At 34.8% G+C, this 18,120-nt stretch overlaps 1 protein-coding gene across 6 annotated transcripts in view; it reads left to right on the forward strand.

Moving 5' to 3' along the window:
• Positions 1–18,120, forward strand: part of NRCAM (neuronal cell adhesion molecule) — a 141,565-nt gene that overhangs the window by 70,278 nt on the left and 53,167 nt on the right. For 4 of the 6 annotated variants that reach the window (XM_085219535.1, XM_085219552.1, XM_085219543.1 and 1 more), the window contains exons 3-11: positions 3,079–3,267; positions 5,901–5,918; positions 7,907–8,012; positions 10,603–10,799; positions 11,667–11,789; positions 12,170–12,340; positions 12,788–12,844; positions 15,130–15,241; positions 17,196–17,380. In XM_085219535.1, the coding sequence (XP_085075661.1) occupies positions 3,177–3,267; positions 5,901–5,918; positions 7,907–8,012; positions 10,603–10,799; positions 11,667–11,789; positions 12,170–12,340; positions 12,788–12,844; positions 15,130–15,241; positions 17,196–17,380 (1,060 nt within the window). In that variant the 5' untranslated portion in view covers positions 3,079–3,176. Of the gene's footprint in view, positions 1–3,078; positions 3,268–5,900; positions 5,919–7,906; positions 8,013–10,602; positions 10,800–11,666; positions 11,790–12,169; positions 12,341–12,787; positions 12,845–15,129; positions 15,242–17,195; positions 17,381–18,120 lie in introns of those variants that run through there. The other 2 variants (XM_019612653.3, XM_085219564.1) reach the window with 1 other exon arrangement.

Here is an 18,120-nt window from a genome sequence, read left to right on the forward strand (position 1 = left end):
TTATTCATGAGAAGTGACCATATCATTTTTGAAATAAAAAACCAAAAAACAGGGAAAAATTAGATGTCTTGATCCTCCTTCTGAATACATAAGAAGCTGTCCCATTGAGATCCAACGTTACACTTAATGATGAAATATTAATATACTTCTTATTTTCATACTAACCTTGGCTCCTGTTTCCTACAGTATAGCTTCAACCTTTAGTCCATGCTATCAGCATCTCAGCATGAGGAATAGAAGATATAGCAAGTGATATTTTATTATGTACGTAAGAAGTGTGTAAGGATAGAGAATCTTATTTTGTGCAAATCAGTCAAAATCTATGTGTTTTCCTATAAAAAGGCTAGGACAACATGCTTGAGTTTTATGAGAGTTGTTAGATAAATCAGCTGGAGGAGAAGGCAATCTGCTACGTAAATATTTCAGGTTTTGAAATTGAAGCATTTACATTGATCTGCATTTAGAGGCCTGGCCTATTTTGTGGTGGATAATATTATGTCAAAACAGTGTTTAGTTCCAGTCAGCAGCTGTTGCATTCATACTAAATTATGTCAGATTTAATTATGAATGCATTCAACAAGAGCATGCAATTGTGCTGACAAACCTAAAATCATTTTCAGTTGAATATGTCCTATCACAAGTCATCTGGGCATGTTTTCTCTCTGCAGTGACAAGTCAGTGTTCAAGCTCAGCTTTGTAACTCCTGCTACCTGTTGAATTCCCATATCACATCCAAACATCGCAGCAGCAAACTCAATAGATACCTTATAGGAACAATGCAATAGCAGCAGTAGATGATGAGGGGCATTTTCTCAAGGGTATTATTTCCATAATCACTTTAATTGCACATACCCAATATACTGCTTGTGTATTCATTTGTACTTGTTCAAAGGGAATGCAATTTAATTCTGAAATATCTCAAATTACTGCAGTGCTCCCTTTGCACAATGAAAGAACAAGACCGTAAAGTGGATAATTAGATTCTCAGAGTTTCCTAAAGAGAATGAAATTTTCCTTGGAGAAGTAGAAGTTTCAGTTCACTTGCAAAATAGTTCAAAAAGTGTCCACTGAATCCTTGAGGTCAGATACCTTGTACAGAGAGAACGTCTTGTAAAAACATACAGGGTTAAGAGTTGAACTTGCATTGATGAAATGAGGAGATTCAATAAAGATCAGGATAGCAGTCTGTGGAAACCTAGTCCCTATGAAGAAGAGCAGACAGCTATAGTCAGTTGAGTGAAGTCAGCGCAGGGACCATAGGAAGTCAACCAGCTTGCTTAGGTGCTACCAGTGGAATGGAAGAAACATTTCTCCCCCTCCCTAGTCCAAACATTCAGCATTTTGAAGTGCTTATTTAAAATGCGAGAGGGTTCTGTTTATTTTTCTAGGAGAGTCTGTATCCATTTGTCATGGTTCTCTGCGGTACACTATAATCACCTATTAGGTATTTTGGAGTTAGGCTGGCCACCTTGGCTATGCTGTTCTATTCTGTATATGTATGCAAGCGTTAGAACTCAGGTGTTCTCTCTTCTGATGAGTTTTGTAATTACCTTATCTACCAGGATGAGTACATAGTTGTTTTAATATGATATGCAGCAGTGTAGATAGCTTTGAATATAAAGAAACAATTTACTGTCTCACATGCTGCTCTAGTCAGTAGAAGTTTAACCTGCTGGGGTACTTTGATTGTAAAACAAGCACTCATAGTATAGCCAGTGACAATAAGAATCAGTCTGATATGCTGGGGCAAGTTGAGAGGTTGTGCTCTACACCTCAGTGCTGGTTTCCATTTCCAGCCTCTGATCAGAAGACTACGAAGAGAAAGCCCACTAACAGCAGCAATTAAGAGACTTTTTTTTTTCCCTGTGAACTGAAGATTAAGGCAAATCTTTAACACAGACTACTTTAGGTGACTTCAGAAAGCACAATTATCTCTCTATATAGTATTTTTTAAGGCAGCTGCTTCTCTGCAACTTTTACTCCTTGCAGATGTGGTAATGTTGTGTTTTCCATTTGTATGCATAGTTGGGAAATGGTCTCTACAAGGGAAATTCACGTTGATCACTATGAAGTTTCTGGTCACTCTGGCATCTGGAAAATACTTTCTCAGATAGTGTCTGATTTTTGAGAATCAACATTTGGATTTCTAAAGCTATATTCTTACAGCTCTTTGTAGGTCAGCAGTGATGATGAGAGTCACCAGCAGCTAGCTTTTAATACTTCAGAATTATTCTAAGTTATGGCATGGTGCTGGATGCAGTGAAAATGAGAAGGGAATCAGAATCTTTCTTCTATCTTGGTTTAATGTGATTGCTCATGCTTTTTTATAAAAGAAAAACCTAGACCACTTCAAAGAACAGATTTCCCTTGAGTTTTGTTTCTGCCGCCTCTTTACATAGTAAAGGAGAAAAATTCATAACGTATTGCTAGTTAATTAGATTTTGGTATTCAGACTAGATATGACGAAGTACCTACTTTAATGTTATCTGTTTTGACAGGGATAAAAGCCTAGGTTCCTATACAGTACGTAAACAATCTCTTCAGCATGGCAATGCAGAAAGTCTTCTGTGTTCAGACTACAGCTGCCTATTAGGAACACTTCAAAAGCGAAGAATCTGTCAAACTAAGATCTTCAGGTAGATCCCACAGCTTATGCAGCAAATTTGTGGCCAGATGCATTCTCGTTGGAACAGTTGCCTAAAATAACTTTCCAAGACTTATGCAGGGTATTTGAAAGGGACTAGGTGGGTATTCAGAGCTCTAATCTGCTGAAACTACATCAGATTACTATTTTCTATAGTATGTGCTGGTTTTTACCTAGGACTGATGATTTATCCTTCTTAGAAACCTCATTTGCATTTCCATTCAACAAATTTATAGGTGTTCACGAAGTTATTTAGGAGTTGCTGCAAATATTTTGATTTAGGTGTCCTAAGAACTTCTGGATCTTGACTTCAGTAGAGTACATGGTGTAATCATCCCTGGATATTATAAGTATATTGCTGATATTTAATAATATAAATGACATGAGATCATTCCACTATATCTACACGTTGATATTGTCTCTTTATCTACCAGGTTTCTTGTCTATATTTACATAACTATTCCAAGCTACCTAATCTAATGAAGTTGGTCTTCATTCATCAAGTGTGATTTACTCAGTAGAGCCTAAAATCATGATGAAAAAGAAGAGCATATCTGCAATCAAAGCTTCCTTGATTTTCTTTCTGTGCCAAATGATTTCTGCATTGGATGTACCTCTTGATTGTAAGTATTAGCTTTTTAAATAAGTGCAGAAAATTAGACAATAAAGTTCTGTACAGAAGGATGAAGACAGTTCCAACATGGAACTAAACATGGAGTGTGTTTGCTCAGTTCAGTCAGCACACTGTGATGATGAATGTTTACATGAATTTACTGAAAATTTTCAAAAACTGTCTATATAAAATGTCTTACATTATTCACTTGAGAAAAGTTACACAAATACACCAAAAATTAATTAAATAGGCACACTAAATAATTTACAACGATAGATAGCATTACACATATGATATATATGTCATTATTTATTAAACCGATCAAAATGAAGAAGGGCAGAGAAGGCTAGTTAAATGCTATTTATCTGTGAAATGATGATCTTATTGGCAATTTCACTTCACCTGAAATGGGAGTGCAAAGATGGAGCCAGGCTCTTGTCAGCGGTGCTCAGTGCCAGGATAGGAGGCAATGAGCACAAACAGGAATGCAGGAGGTGCCTTCTGAACACCAGGCAGCACTGCTGTGCTGTGCAGTGATGGAGCACTGGCACAGGCTGAACAGAGGCTGTGGGGTGCCCTCCTTGGAGACCTTCTGCAGCCACCTGGACTTGGGCCTGGGCACCCTGCTCTGGGTGTCCCTGCTGAGCAGGGTGGGCCAGATTGGCCCAGAAAGCCTTTCCAACCTCAGCCATTCTGTGATTCTGTGTGAATTTGTTCAAAACCCTGGAGCTGATTTGATATCCAGTAAAATCTTCAAATACTCACATTGTGGAAGCATCTTTCTTTTTGATCCAGAAGAGTAAGTTAGTCTCTTAGATTTTCTAAGCAGTATGTGAAAAAATTTAAGTACCCAACCTGATGGTAAAAGCATATGTGATAAGAAGGAGGGATAATCAGTTAGGAAACATCTAGAAGGGAGGAAATCCTAAGATCTGAAATTCTTATGTCTTATTATGGACTGTGTTAGTAGGGAACCAGGCCTTAGAAGTCCATGCTGAAAAGGAAGCAATAGTAGCTGCTGTCTTAAAGTCATAATAGTTAATTCTGTGAATTTATTCATGCTCCAGGTTGTTATTTTCTTCTTATTATAAGCATGATCACATTTTCAGGATTCAGTGAACCATGTTGCACCTCACATTGACTATTCATTTGTTAAACTAATTACCAGATAAGAGAACATCAGGGTTGGCATTAAATTGATGAATTAATACATCAGTAAATTCACCTATGAGTCTAATCCTCATGGCTTACTTTACACCCGTGGTTTTGACACTTGCCTACCTTCCATAAATACATGTTTTTCTTTAATAATCATTGACATAAAGTGCAACTGCTTTGGTGCGATTTTCCACCTCCAAACATATTTCCAAGCCTCTCAAATCAATGACCTTTATTTCTGTAACATGATCAATATATCTAAATGACAAGAGACTTGGAGTGCTGTGAATGCCTTTAGTGCATTAAATTGAGGTTTATAGAGAGCCTTAACAGTGTGATGAACAAAAGACTTTGTTTTCTAAATGTAATTTTTCTCCACAAATGGTTTTGCAGTCTAGACATATTGTTTTAACATCTTGTAGTTTAGAAACTAATGTAAATTGTGCACCATTCTAATATTTTCTATACCGAGCAGCACTTCAAGTTAAATTAACCAGAAATGCATCAACAGACAAAAATGAATAGCTGTTTTAGATGTATTACGTTAACACTCAATTAACATGTTCCATACTGTTTAACATTTAATTCTGTGTTTAATACTGTATTTAGATCTGATAAAGTCAAAGACTTGAAATTTTGCCAAAAATTAGGTTAACCAAAAGTATGTCTATAATTACATTATTATTTCATATATAATGGTTAGAATGCTATCTGGGAGAGCACTAAAAGAACCATGTTCTTCTTTCTGTGGGTCTTCCCCACACATCCACTGCAGAGACCCAGTGGTAGGATCATACTTGATTAGCTGATTAGGTTTCATTCATGTTAGGTTCCTATGCTCTTCACTGTCTCAAAGTAGATAATGGATGACTGATAGTGTAGCTGTTCGAAAGCAGTTTATTTGCTCTAAAAAATTATTGATGAGGAGATATATATGCAAAATATTTGAAATAAGCAATAAAGATGTGGCAACCAAGATGATTTATTCCCCTTAGTTATTTTTCAAACTAAAAGAGATAGCATGTCTGTTGAGTAAAATTAAATGCTTTCGTCTTTGTAAGAGTAATTTTAGCCTGAAGCTTTCTCTTTGTTCTTCTATATGGTCATATGGGTAGATTGATTTTGACTGCAGCACGAGGGCAGTGCACTCCATTAATTCTAATTTGCTGTCTCCTCAGTAGCAACGTTTTGTGTCCTTGTAAGGCCAAAATCTCAATATTGTGGTTGCCCTTAAAAAGTCAGCACTTCAGAAAAGTTCCTCATGGACTTTCTGATGCAGTGGAAATTGCCACTGGAAGTTGAGGACCAGGTTACATCATCACCAGTGTTACAGTACTAAAAGTTTTCTTTTTAATGGTGACCAATTTACTTGTCTGAGATGCTTGTCTTCCCTCTCAAAAATTCTGATTTTCTTTTTACTAACAAATGTTTCTCTTTAATCTCCATTTGTCCATTCATCTGCTGATTCTGATGGGGGAATAAAAGCAAAACTTCTAGAAGAATGTAAGTTCCTGTCCACAAAAACTAGACTGTGTGATGATGAAAATTAATACTGACCGTATGCAAATTGAGTATGCAGTTCCAAAATGTGTGATTCTGACATTTTGCTCCTAATTTTGTTTGCTGTAGCTAGATGCTTTGTGCATGCAGTGTTCAATAACTGCTACTTTATATAAATCCTTCTTGTATTTTGAACAAATGGATTGTATGATTTTTGATTATATGCTATCTGAACATTAAAATTATAAATATCAGCATGATCAATGTTTTAATACTACTTTCAGGAGTAAATATAGTTGATAAAAGAATAAAGTCATTGGAATATAGTATATGTATTTTAAATGTCTGAGTTGGAGATATTATGTCCTTAAAAAACAGAATAGACAGTTTTGTTGGTAAGCCAAATCGTCTGTGGGATGTTGTAATGCAGCTCTATGTCCTGGTCAATTTAATGAGCTTTAAGTTCAGTTCATAGCAGGGCAGCCTTCAGGTCTTATATGTGCATCAGGTGGAATATACCATATGTGGTACATTGCTCATGTCACGTCCCTTTTCAGAGTATTCTTGCTTTTCCCACGGAAGCAACTGATTTGTACTGACTCGTGAACTGACTTTGAGAGGGAAAAGGGGTGTTTTCACTGCCTCTCTAAGTACACATAAACTCATAATCAATTAACAACATTGCCATCATTATTTAATCACACTTCTCCTCTGCAGTGAGGAAGAAGAGCAAAACCTAGCTGTGCATGGCCTGTTCTTCCCTTCTTAGCTGTTACATCTCGTTATGATGCATGCCATGATCTGAATTTTCTTTCTGGCTATTTCTTGTGGCAGTGCTTTACAGACCACTATCTCTTTCTTCAGAATTCTTTCTCCACGTATAATTGTAGGGAAGACTTAAAATAAAAGTCCCAGATTTACAATTTTAACCAGCTAGAGCTAGGTATGAGGACAGAGATAACTCTAATGATTGAAATACTTTGACTACAAATGACCCCAGAACACTAGCAGAATATATTGCTGGACAATTTGCTAAAATTTGCACAGGGATGTTGGCAAGGATGTTATTAAACTGTTTCCTTTAGTTGACACTAATCTATAAACAGATTAATAATGCTGAGGAAATCATATTGCTCACTATCTTAATATCACAGACAGCATTTATCTATGAAAAATGCACATAATTAATAGATTATAAACTACTTTAAATAGGTAGGCATCATCCACTTTGTCAAACAAATAGATTCTGCTTTATGTCACTAATTTTGAAATTATCCATACATCATAAATATTAAATATTTGTTTCTCTTGGGGCAATTCATGAGATTGACTATATTTTTATTATTTTTATTTTAGAAGCATCAGTACTAGACTTTTTCTTCATGTTTACTCTATTTGGAAACTCTTATGTTCTATTTTTGACATCCTTTATGGACTGTTTTATTTTTAACATTTTTTACTCCTGAAAAGTAGTTCCTCAAAGCATGCTTTGTAGATTAATTCAATATGTTGAGCACAATAAATCTGTGAAAAGTTTACAACCATAGGGAATATACAAATATATCAAATATATAAAATAGCAAAAGCAATATAGAGATTTTTTCTCCTTCTGTGCATTAAAAAAATGTTTTATATGGATTTATATCTCACAACTGTTCATTTGGGATGTCTTGGACTTAGAATTCAAGTGTCTATTAACTTCACGAAGATCTGTTGTAATCCAATGTGTAGAAATTATATCCATAAAGCTTCTTGTCTGAGATTCTCCTCCCCTGTGAAGTGATATAGCTCAACTGGAAGTTAATAGCAGCAATAGTCTATAGGAGGAGAAGGCGTCAGCCTCCAAAAACAAATGATACTTTAATCCAATGCTTTTGTTGATGATTTTGCTACTTGTAGTTCTGCTTTCTCCAAAATCTTACAAATTTGTCTTGCTGATTATTTGAAGATATTATTAAATTCCTCTCTGTTTCTTATATTCCACAATCAAGTGTCTCAACCTCCAACGATAACTCAGCAGTCTCCAAAAGATTACATTGTTGACCCTCGAGAGAATATTGTAATACAATGTGAAGCAAAAGGAAAACCACCTCCTAGGTTAGTAGTGACTTATTTTGCTTAAATATGCATGTACCCCCACCTCTGTAATTTATGCAGCTGGCAGAAAGTTGCATGTATTTGACTGTTCTTATCCTTGAGATTTAAACTTTTCTGTAGTCATGAAGTAACTGTAGTGTGTTTGTTTTTTTTCACCTCAGAGCTCTAACAAAAACAAAATAATACTAGATTGTTAAAGGAGCAGGTAGGTAAATGCCTATGGAAGAGGCATGCCTTCTATAGGATGGAACCCATTCCTGATTCAAGCAGTGTGTCTAAGAAGAATACATATTGAATAAATTCAGAGTGAATTCAAATGTAATGTTTTCTAAAGCACTCAGTTTTATGAAGTTCATCTTGAAATACATACATGGTTTATCATAATTTGATTATTATGTATCTGATATCTAAATTATAAGGCCTTCATTAACTAGGTGTAAATTTCATAACCTTGAGTTCTGTGCTTAGCAAAAATAGCAGTGCTATGTTCAGATCAGATTCTTGATCATATTCTATGTTAATACTCAGCATTTGAAATCAAATACTCAGTATTTGAAATTAGGAGCTTCTGCTCCTAATATATGCTGAATACCTCCACTGGAAGCAGCAGAAGCAGTGATGTATTCTGTTATTACTAGTAACTGCTTCTGATTTCTGGGTCACTAAACAGAAGTATGCATCTCTGTGTTCTTAGTATAATTACACTACAATTTATTCACAAGGTTAACCTATAATTGCTTCTCAGACACACACTGAGCTCATTAGATGTACTTCATGTGAATAACCAGGGTTTTTCTACATTATTCTTTCTGGTTGCTTTCAGACCATAGTCATTATACTGGGTGGCAAAATGGCAAAGAAGTGTATTTTCTGTGATAGTCTCACGCTTTGTAGTATTCTGTTAATGGCAGGAATGCCATAATGCTGCTGTTCTTACAAGTATTTTAGATTAGCTGGCATCTCAAGACACTGAGCGTTGACCTGGAGGACGGGATGATTGCTGTATGCTTTGAGACATCTGTACCGCTTCTGCAGATGCCTCTTTTGAGTATCTTTTTTGGGTTGGATCTACCGAAGAAGCTAAGAGCACAGTCCATGAGGCTGAATATATCAGAGTGCTATTCCAGGCTCTCTGCTGTACTGCCTCACCTTTCCCATCAAATCTGTGACTGTCTTGTTCTCCTGTGACAGAAGAAAGGACAGGATTTAAGTGCAGGCTTTTCTAAGGGAGAAAAATAGGTTGTTCTTAGTTCTGCAGATTTAAAAAACATGAGATAGCCAAATAAATTAGTTCAGTAACCAACCTGATCTATTGGTCTTGAATCTGGTTCTGCAAATGCATATTGTAATCTTAACTGCTTCAAAGCTCTGAAGATCGGCTTTCTCAGCCAGTGAATTGTTTTGTTAATCCACAGTGACTTCTTATTAGTGAGAGCTGGCACAAAGATTGGTCGATATGCTGCTACCTTTTGCTTGAGCAGGAAATATTCTGACTTTTATGTACCTGAACTTCAGGGGTGTGTAATCTCTCATTTGAAGCTGTGTTACAGTTCCCATACTCCTCAGTGTGTTGGTAGCTGGAGACTACAGACAATCTGCATTCTGCAGCTTTACCTGCAGAGCCCTGAGAATCAGATTCACTTTTCATTCACTGTGCACCCAAGTCCTCCCCTAAACACTACACAAATGTAAGAAGTATGAGAACTATCATTTGCAGTATTCAAACCTGAGTGCTCAAAACTTCACAGGCATTGGTCTAGTTCCGTGTAACCATACTTGTGACCATTAACAAATCTTAATTAAAAATTAAAAACCTTAATTAAAAATTAAAGAATCAGTGTTTGCAGTAGTGTAAGTTGCATGCTGTGAATCTTTGCTTTTTACAGTTTCTTAAATGAGTTCTAATAGTCTTCATTTTTAGTGGCTACTTTTCAGAACATCTTCTGTTTTGAGTAACACCAATATAAACCAGATTAATTATGGACTACCAAGCTGCAAAATTTAATTTAATAAATGATATTTTTTTTGTGTTAGAATAGTGAAAAGGAACCAAACTCACAATCTTTAATTTGCATGCTGAACTTTAAAATGGCCAAACCAATTAAGAGAAACGGTTTCCTGCTGGGCCCTGAGATGACACATTTCAGCCCAGAGCCAGTTTTTAAAGGCATCTTTATAAAACCTTTCAACAATAGCTTTTAAAATGGAAATGCTAATGCTGCTTTAGCAGTATCAGTTCTAGCAGATGCTACTGTATCATCTTTAGTAGAAAAGAAGTCAATTCTTTTTCATATACGATTAAATTCTGCATTTTTTAATGTAATTTTAAAATAAAACTGCTGGCTTTGAAATGGTTTCTGTTAACAAGTTGAGCCAAGCCTGTTATCTGAGAATTTTGCCAGATATTTTGTACTAAAAAAGAGCTGTATTTACTTTATTGGTTGATTTAGTTTGGGAACAATTCTTTCTTGCTAAAAAATAAATACCATTTATTATTGAAAATGACTTTTTTTTTTTTTTTTAAATTTATCCATGTAATCTACAAGTAGTAACTCAAGCAGCAACTTTTCTTTTTGCTTTTATTATGTAGCTTCTCCTGGACACGCAATGGAACTCATTTTGATATAGATAAAGATGCACAGGTAACAATGAAGCCAAATTCAGGAACCCTTGTTGTAAATATTATGAATGGTGTAAAGGCAGAAGCATATGAAGGAGTGTACCAGTGTACAGCAAGGAATGAAAGAGGAGCAGCCATTTCCAACAATATTGTTATACGGCCATCTAGTAAGTTAAAATCTAATATTAATAAAACATGAATGTCTTAAATTTGTTTGTTTTCTTGTGGATATTTTGCTTCATTTTCTTTTCTCTTGAAAAAAAATAATCTTTTAAGTCTTCAAAGTTATAATATTAGAAGGTGTTGTATAATTGTTAATATTCTGATTTGATAATGCCTCTCTCGAATTCCTTAGAATATTTAGTAACCAAAATGCTTTCCTGATTTTTTTCTTAGTACAACTTTATGATCTAAGATGTTTAAAATTGGGCTGTATTTATGAAATTATAATTCGAATAAAAAGTTTAAATCTTGAATGCTCCTATCTGATACGGGCAATATTTGCTTTCTTTCTGATGGATGTATTCCATAGTTTTTATAATTGCTTTAATTCAGAGCAAATAAAGCTCAAAGATCTAAAGTAATTGTAAACTGCTTCTACAGCTTTTCTCAGATCAGTATTTCAGACTTCTTACCTTTAAAATGTTCCATTCTCACAAGTTTTATTAGAACATCTGTAATACTATTTCAGGAAGGTTTTTTTTTTCTAATTTTGTGTATTACTTTTTGTTTATCACAATTAAAATTTTCTGATACTTTTGTAGATCCATTGGTGATTAGCCAAAATATTTTGAATCAGTGATTATACATTTAGTGAATTATTGCTGTAATGATTATTTTAAATAATCTGTTTTCCCCCCCATGAAAATATTAAAAAAATCAAAATTAAACATTTAGTAAATATGTTAAGACTTTACTTACTGATGCTTTTAGTTCTTGTTGGTTTCTGGAATTCTATGTGCATTTCTTCCTTAAATTCTAGATTTTTTTTCTCAACTCATAGTTCATGTGTGTGTTAAAATTATTTTCCATAGGGTCCCCTTTGTGGACAAAAGAAAAACTAGAACCAAATCATGTTCGAGAAGGTGATTCCCTAGTACTAAACTGCAGACCTCCTGTTGGCTTACCACCACCTATAATATTTTGGATGGATAATGGTGAGTTTGCTTTCTATATAGACTTAGTTTACATTTACGTTACACAATTTTTCTGTGTAGGTGACTGTTGCTTACCAAGGCCACAGGTGATGGAGTTTCCCTCTACGTTAAAATACAGACTTTCTAGTTCTGTAGTAATGAATAAACAAGCAAACATGCAGCCTGAAAGCATGAAGCCAGAATTAGCTGGAGATCTTAACGTAAGCTGTGGATTAACACGGCGGGGAAGAATGGGAGGACAGGGGAGCTTTAGAGAAAATTTCAGAAGGTCTGTGTATTTACAAACCTACAAAAGAATAATGGAAAAAATGTGGAGTCTGCAGATCATAACAATGGAGAGAAATTATAGTTGAAATAAATGTTTTCTTGTTTTTCCTCAGCTTTCCAAAGGCTGCCTCAAAGTGAAAGAGTTTCCCAAGGTCTCAATGGAGACCTTTACTTTTCTAATGTACAACCAGAGGACACCCGTGAGGACTATATCTGCTATGCGAGATTTAATCATACACAAACTATACAGCAGAAACAACCCATTTCTGTAAAAGTCTTTTCAAGTAGGTATTGCATCACCTAATACTTACATGTTTACATGGTATTTATCCAGAATTCTCAGGTGACTTGCCAAACTTCAGTAGTTTTATGCTAGAGATTTTGTTAGTCTAATTCCAAATAAGAAATTGCATTACTTTTTAAAGCTTAAAATGTAATCTCCAGTTTTCTTGATGTATAATCTGTTTTAAAAGCTGTCTTTTTTTCCTTTTATTAGACTTTGTCTTTTGAAGAAACATTTTTTATTTGAATGATTGAAAAAATATAGTGTAAAAATAACTTTTTTGGTGGTTTTCATATTCAAGAATATCAATCTGTTACAGCTGTAACTATCAAAATAAATTAATCAATCATTTGATTAACTCACCGTGGCCATAACATCACCTTTTGATTCCCAGTACTTTGATTTATCCCTCCTGTATGCATTCTTCATGATATTCTGTTTATTTCAGTGGATTCATTGAATGACACTATAGCTGCTAATTTGAGTGACACTGATATTTATGGTGGTGAGTTATACTGGTCCTCACTGATACTCCTTGTTTCACAGTAGCATTTAGTTAACTAACTTTTCCTCCGTAGCTGCTTAACCTTTTGCTTCCTTTTCAATTTCTAATGAAGGTATCTATTAGTACTGGTGATAATACATGCAAAATGGACTGCACAGTCCTTTCAACTTGTTAATGTTTTAATGTTACTGTAATAGATGTTTCATAAACAATACCAGCTCCTAGAATAAATGAGTCCTTTCATGCTGGGGCGGATTTTACAAGTTGTCTATTTGCTTCTGTATTATGTTACTATTTAATATTTTTTTCTCCAACTATTAGTTTGGTTTGTTCATTATCACTGGGACTATTCAATATCAAATGCTGCATAATAGATAACAATTAATTTAACAGATTTATTTAACAGATGCATTTTACATTTAATAACTTCTTGAATGTACCATTCATTTTTAATATATTTCATAAATGTCAAACTGAACTGAAATTGATTAAAATCTAAACACCTTAATACTATCTGTGTAAATAACATTGCAGGGAAAAGATGTGTTTGTTTGTTTGGTGTTTGAACTTTTCATTAATCTATGTGGAACGGTGCTTTGTGTATTGCAAATTAAATCCACCTGAATAGGTATCTGTGCTTAGCAGGCTGACTGTGGGGTAAGACTGATGCCACAGCAGTTGAGCATCTGGAATTCCCCACTTAATGTTGTTTGAATTAAATGCATAATGTTTGTTCTGCTTTGTCTTTCTGTCAAGTGAGTCTCTGTGTATGTTAAATTGTAATTTATTATAATCTGAACTGCGTCAGGGACACAGAATATTTTAAGTCTCTGCATAAAAATAAGTTTTCATTCAAGAACAAACAATGACTATGAATCTGAGTGCAGAATGATATGTTAACTGCAGTTAGTAAAGAGCACAATTAATTGGTTCACAACTCAGAAATACAAAAGAATTCTTTGAATTTTCATATTCTTGCAAAAATGAGACAGTGATCTTTAGCAGTCTGGGTAGACTACTAAGAGCCAGTGACTACTGACTGTGTTTGTTATGCTTTTCTCCCAACTTTAAGTTGCTCAGGTACTACTTTTAAGGAATTCATGTCAAATACCATATTAAAATTAAGTGCTGCCTTTATGTCAGTCTGTCAGTAAATCCTGGCCCTTCATTAACTATTTTGTTAACATTAAAAAACAAAACAAAACAACCATAGGTTACTGTAGTGATTCAGACTTGCACTTCAGGGCAAGTTGATCCTTTATTTTAAAATAACTTTAAAAGTACGTTGACAGGAAGGCATATGAGATGACATAGTAGATTTCAGAGTACAGACAATAATGTCAGAAATGGGTCTTACAGCTGTCTGTTTGCTATGGTTAATTCCTGTGGATAATCAGTGTTCCATTATTACCAGAGAGGGTAATGGTTGGAATTTAGATTGAGTATATAGTAAGGAGAAGACAATCTAAATTTCTAGAGATTTCTCACATTTTCTAGAAAATGCTCAACAAAACATACTTCAAACTGAAGCATATCTCCTGACAACTTTGTTTATATTTCTGAATTTAATTACTTTGCTTTATTAGTGTTTTGATGGAAGCCCGGAAACTTTTGATAACTTTCAATCTTTTGCAGACTGTGGGCGGGTCAAGCTCAGTATGCATCCAAAAAAAATTGCTTATGTAAAAACTATATATCAAATGCTGTCCTCAGCAAATAAATGATTCTTAGAATCATAGAATGGCTTGGGTTGGAAGGAACCCTAAAAACCATCTCCTTTCAGCCCCCCTGCCACTCACCAGATCAATCTGCCCAGGGCCCAATCCAACCTGGCCTTGAGGACCTCCAGGGATGGTCCATCAAAAGCCTCTCTGGACAAACTCTACCAATGCTTCACCATGCTCTGCATAAAGAATTTCTTCCTAATATCTAACCTAAATTTCTCCTCTTTTAGTTTATAGCCATTCCCCGTTGTCCTATCACTGTCTGCCCATGTAAAAAGTCAGTCTTCCGCCAGTTTGTAAGCTCTCTCCAACTACTGGAAGGTGCACTGAGATCTCCCTTGAGCCTTCTCTTCATGTGTGTGTTCAAAATTCTAGTGTTTACTAGGTTGAAATATGATTCTGGTATGTCTGTCAAAAGCCTAACTTGTTAAATTGTGAATTTTTTATTAAATTGACTACACATATCAAAATCTATGTCCAAAATGTGAGAATAGATGTGTGCATTTGATCAGTGTTAAAATAAAATCTAGAAATTAATTGTTTTAACTTTTCTTGTTCCAGCCAAGCCAGTTACAGAAAGGCCACCAGTTCTTCTTACACCAACAGGCAGCACAAGTAACAAAGTGGAACTGAGAGGAAATGTTCTTTTGTTGGAATGCATTGCAGCAGGATTGTGAGTGACTTTTTATTCATGTTTTCTAAACAGAAGTACAGTATTGGTGGAGAATATTTCAGAGATAATTAAAAACTTAACACTGTATAATCTTAAGGATTTAAAGAAACAGAAATATAAAATGGAAAGAGGACTTGAAGGAAGTCCTCCATTTTCTCTAAAATCAGCAGATTTTAAAACCAGCTATGAACTTAAATGTTTTTCTCATTGTATTAAATATATGAGATGGCCTCTGCTTTCAGGACACAAGCAAGAAAAGTCATAAGGTAACACTGGACGCTTGTCTCCATGTCTGGAGAATGTCATTCAGGGAACAAGTCTGATTTCTTCCTAACTATACAGCCATTAGGCTCTCAAATTGTATATATGAAAAAAAAAAAAAAAAAAAAGTGCTGGTATAATCTGAAAAAACTTCTCACATATGTTAATAAATACTTAGGAGATCATCTATGTGGGAGTTGTCAGAACATACCTTCAGCAACTTACATCCAACTTCTCATTGTAATTGAGGTACTTGTTTCTTCAGAGTAATGCATGTTTGCCTTCACTACTTATTGTGCAAGGAGAAAATTACCAAAGAACAATTTAGTTTCATGAACTAGTTTGATCTTAAATCAGTTTCATTCTCAGGAAGAAAATGGTTCAGTTACTGTAGTACTGGAAATTTTTTAGTACCAATTTATTTCAAAAACTATAAATATATTTACAGTGCACAGAAACATTCAGTACAGATCACTCTGATGTAGCAGTGAGGTAAACCAACAAATGATGTAACACAACATCATCTAGAGGTATTCACTTGCATAAACTCTAGAGGGTATGCGCATGTACAGTTTGGCACAGAATGATATAGGGGTCAGTGCACTGTTTCTGTCACAGCTGTGGTAATAGAATCATAGAATCTCCAAGGTTGGAAAAGACCCACAGGATCACCCAGTCCAACCATCCACCAATCATCAATAGTTCTCACTAAACCATGTCTCTCAACACAACGTCCAAATGTTCCTTGAACACCTCCAGGGTCAGTCTCTTCAAGTATCCTTGCATTAGCACCACCAGCATAACCACAACTGTGAGTGGGAATAGAATCAGATCTTTTAATCTTCATCCACCATACGCTTATACGCTTTTTGGCAACCTGACAATAAATTAATCAGAGGTCCAAACTCCAATAAAATGACTATATATAAAAACTGGGAAAAAATATCATGCTTTATATGGATTTGTGTCTTTGTAATGTTTATGTTGCATAACTTTTTTCTTAATAATTCAGTGAGGGAAGTTTACATTGTTACCCACAAGAAGCCAGATTCAGGCCTCTTGATTCATTAATGTTTGGGAGCAGACATTTTACCCAGTAAGCAACACTTACATAACACTATTTAATTTGTGTTTGCATGAGTTTGAAAATCTTTTGACTTCAGTGGCTGACATAAGGCACAACCAAGATTTAGACACAGTGCAGTGACAAGTAGCCATCCTCGACTCAGAACTGACTTTTTTTTTTTTTCCTCATATGAAAGATTTGTTTCCTAACTGCTCTGCTGTAGTGTTTATGATGTTCATGAAGCATTAAAATATTGCTCAAAAGACAGTTGTAAACTTGTCATTATCAAAAGTTACTTTCAAGTAATCATAATAAAAAGTGCAGGTGCAGTGAGACATGAAGTACATTTGTATCCTTTTATTAACCATCAAGGTTTTTAGATTAATCAGCAGACAAATGTATTCCATAATTATTAAGCCTACGAACAGATGGTCACTGACAGTGTTAGTGAGGCTTGTCATTTCCTAGAAACAAATGCTGGCATACTTTGCACATTTGCTGGACATGCCCCAAAAATCTGAGTAAAATCTTTTAAATGAATTGTATGTAAAATGTATCTTCAAATATAAAACTCTCATCTTCCTTGTTACTAGTCCCTTAATCTGATCTGTGCTTCTGCTTCTCCAGACCCACACCAGTAATCCGCTGGATTAAAGAGGGTGGTGAACTGCCAGCCAACAGAACGTTTTTTGAAAATTTTAAGAAAACTCTCAAGATTATAGATGTTTCTGAAGCTGACTCTGGGAACTACAAATGTATAGCAAGAAACATATTGGGTTCTACTCATCATGTCATTTCAGTAACTGTAAAAGGTAATACTTAAGTAATCTTTAATTCAATACTGTTAACGTCAAGAATGCAAGATTGAAATATGCTTACTTGGATAGTAAATTGTTGCTGAAAGGATGGATGATAACAATAAAAAATAATGGATGAAGTTATCAATAAGCCAACTGAATTCTGCCATCAGATGGACTTTACCACCTCTAACTTCCGTTTCTCTTTTTATTATATTACTTTGTCAAGCAACATGCTAAATTGGGGCTGTATTAACACTGGTAAAATAATTCCTTAACTATGCTCATTTTAAATCTTTTGATTAACTATCATTAGACTGCTTCTATCCTTTGTTGTTGTTTTTTTATCTTCCTCCACATCTCCCTTCTTTCTTTTTTGCTTCATTATTATTTTGTCTTTTCTGCTCTCCATTCATATACACAGATTTTTTTTTTCGTTTTTTCTAGTCATCTCATGCCCCCTTTCCTCCCTCAATGAACATTTCTATTTTATGTTTCCTTGATGTCTTCTGTCTGAACTATTATCTTACTAGTTCCAAAACCACAATATTTTTGTCCAAATAGAAACTGTAAGTATATTTTGAGTACTCTAAAACAAAAAATTTGGAATGACAGCTTACAAGGCATTTAAGTAATCATTTGTAGTGCTCCCTTTGCATACTAAATAGCTATTTATATTACAGTAGTCCAACATCCCGTTATAGTCATATTTAGCCTTCTTTTCAAGAACAGAAGATTTCTTTGCACATATCTCC

This window comes from Meleagris gallopavo, chromosome 1, assembly GCF_905368555.1.
Source record: "Meleagris gallopavo chromosome 1, MGAL_WU_HG_1.1, whole genome shotgun sequence".
Lineage (NCBI taxonomy): Eukaryota > Metazoa > Chordata > Aves > Galliformes > Phasianidae > Meleagris > Meleagris gallopavo.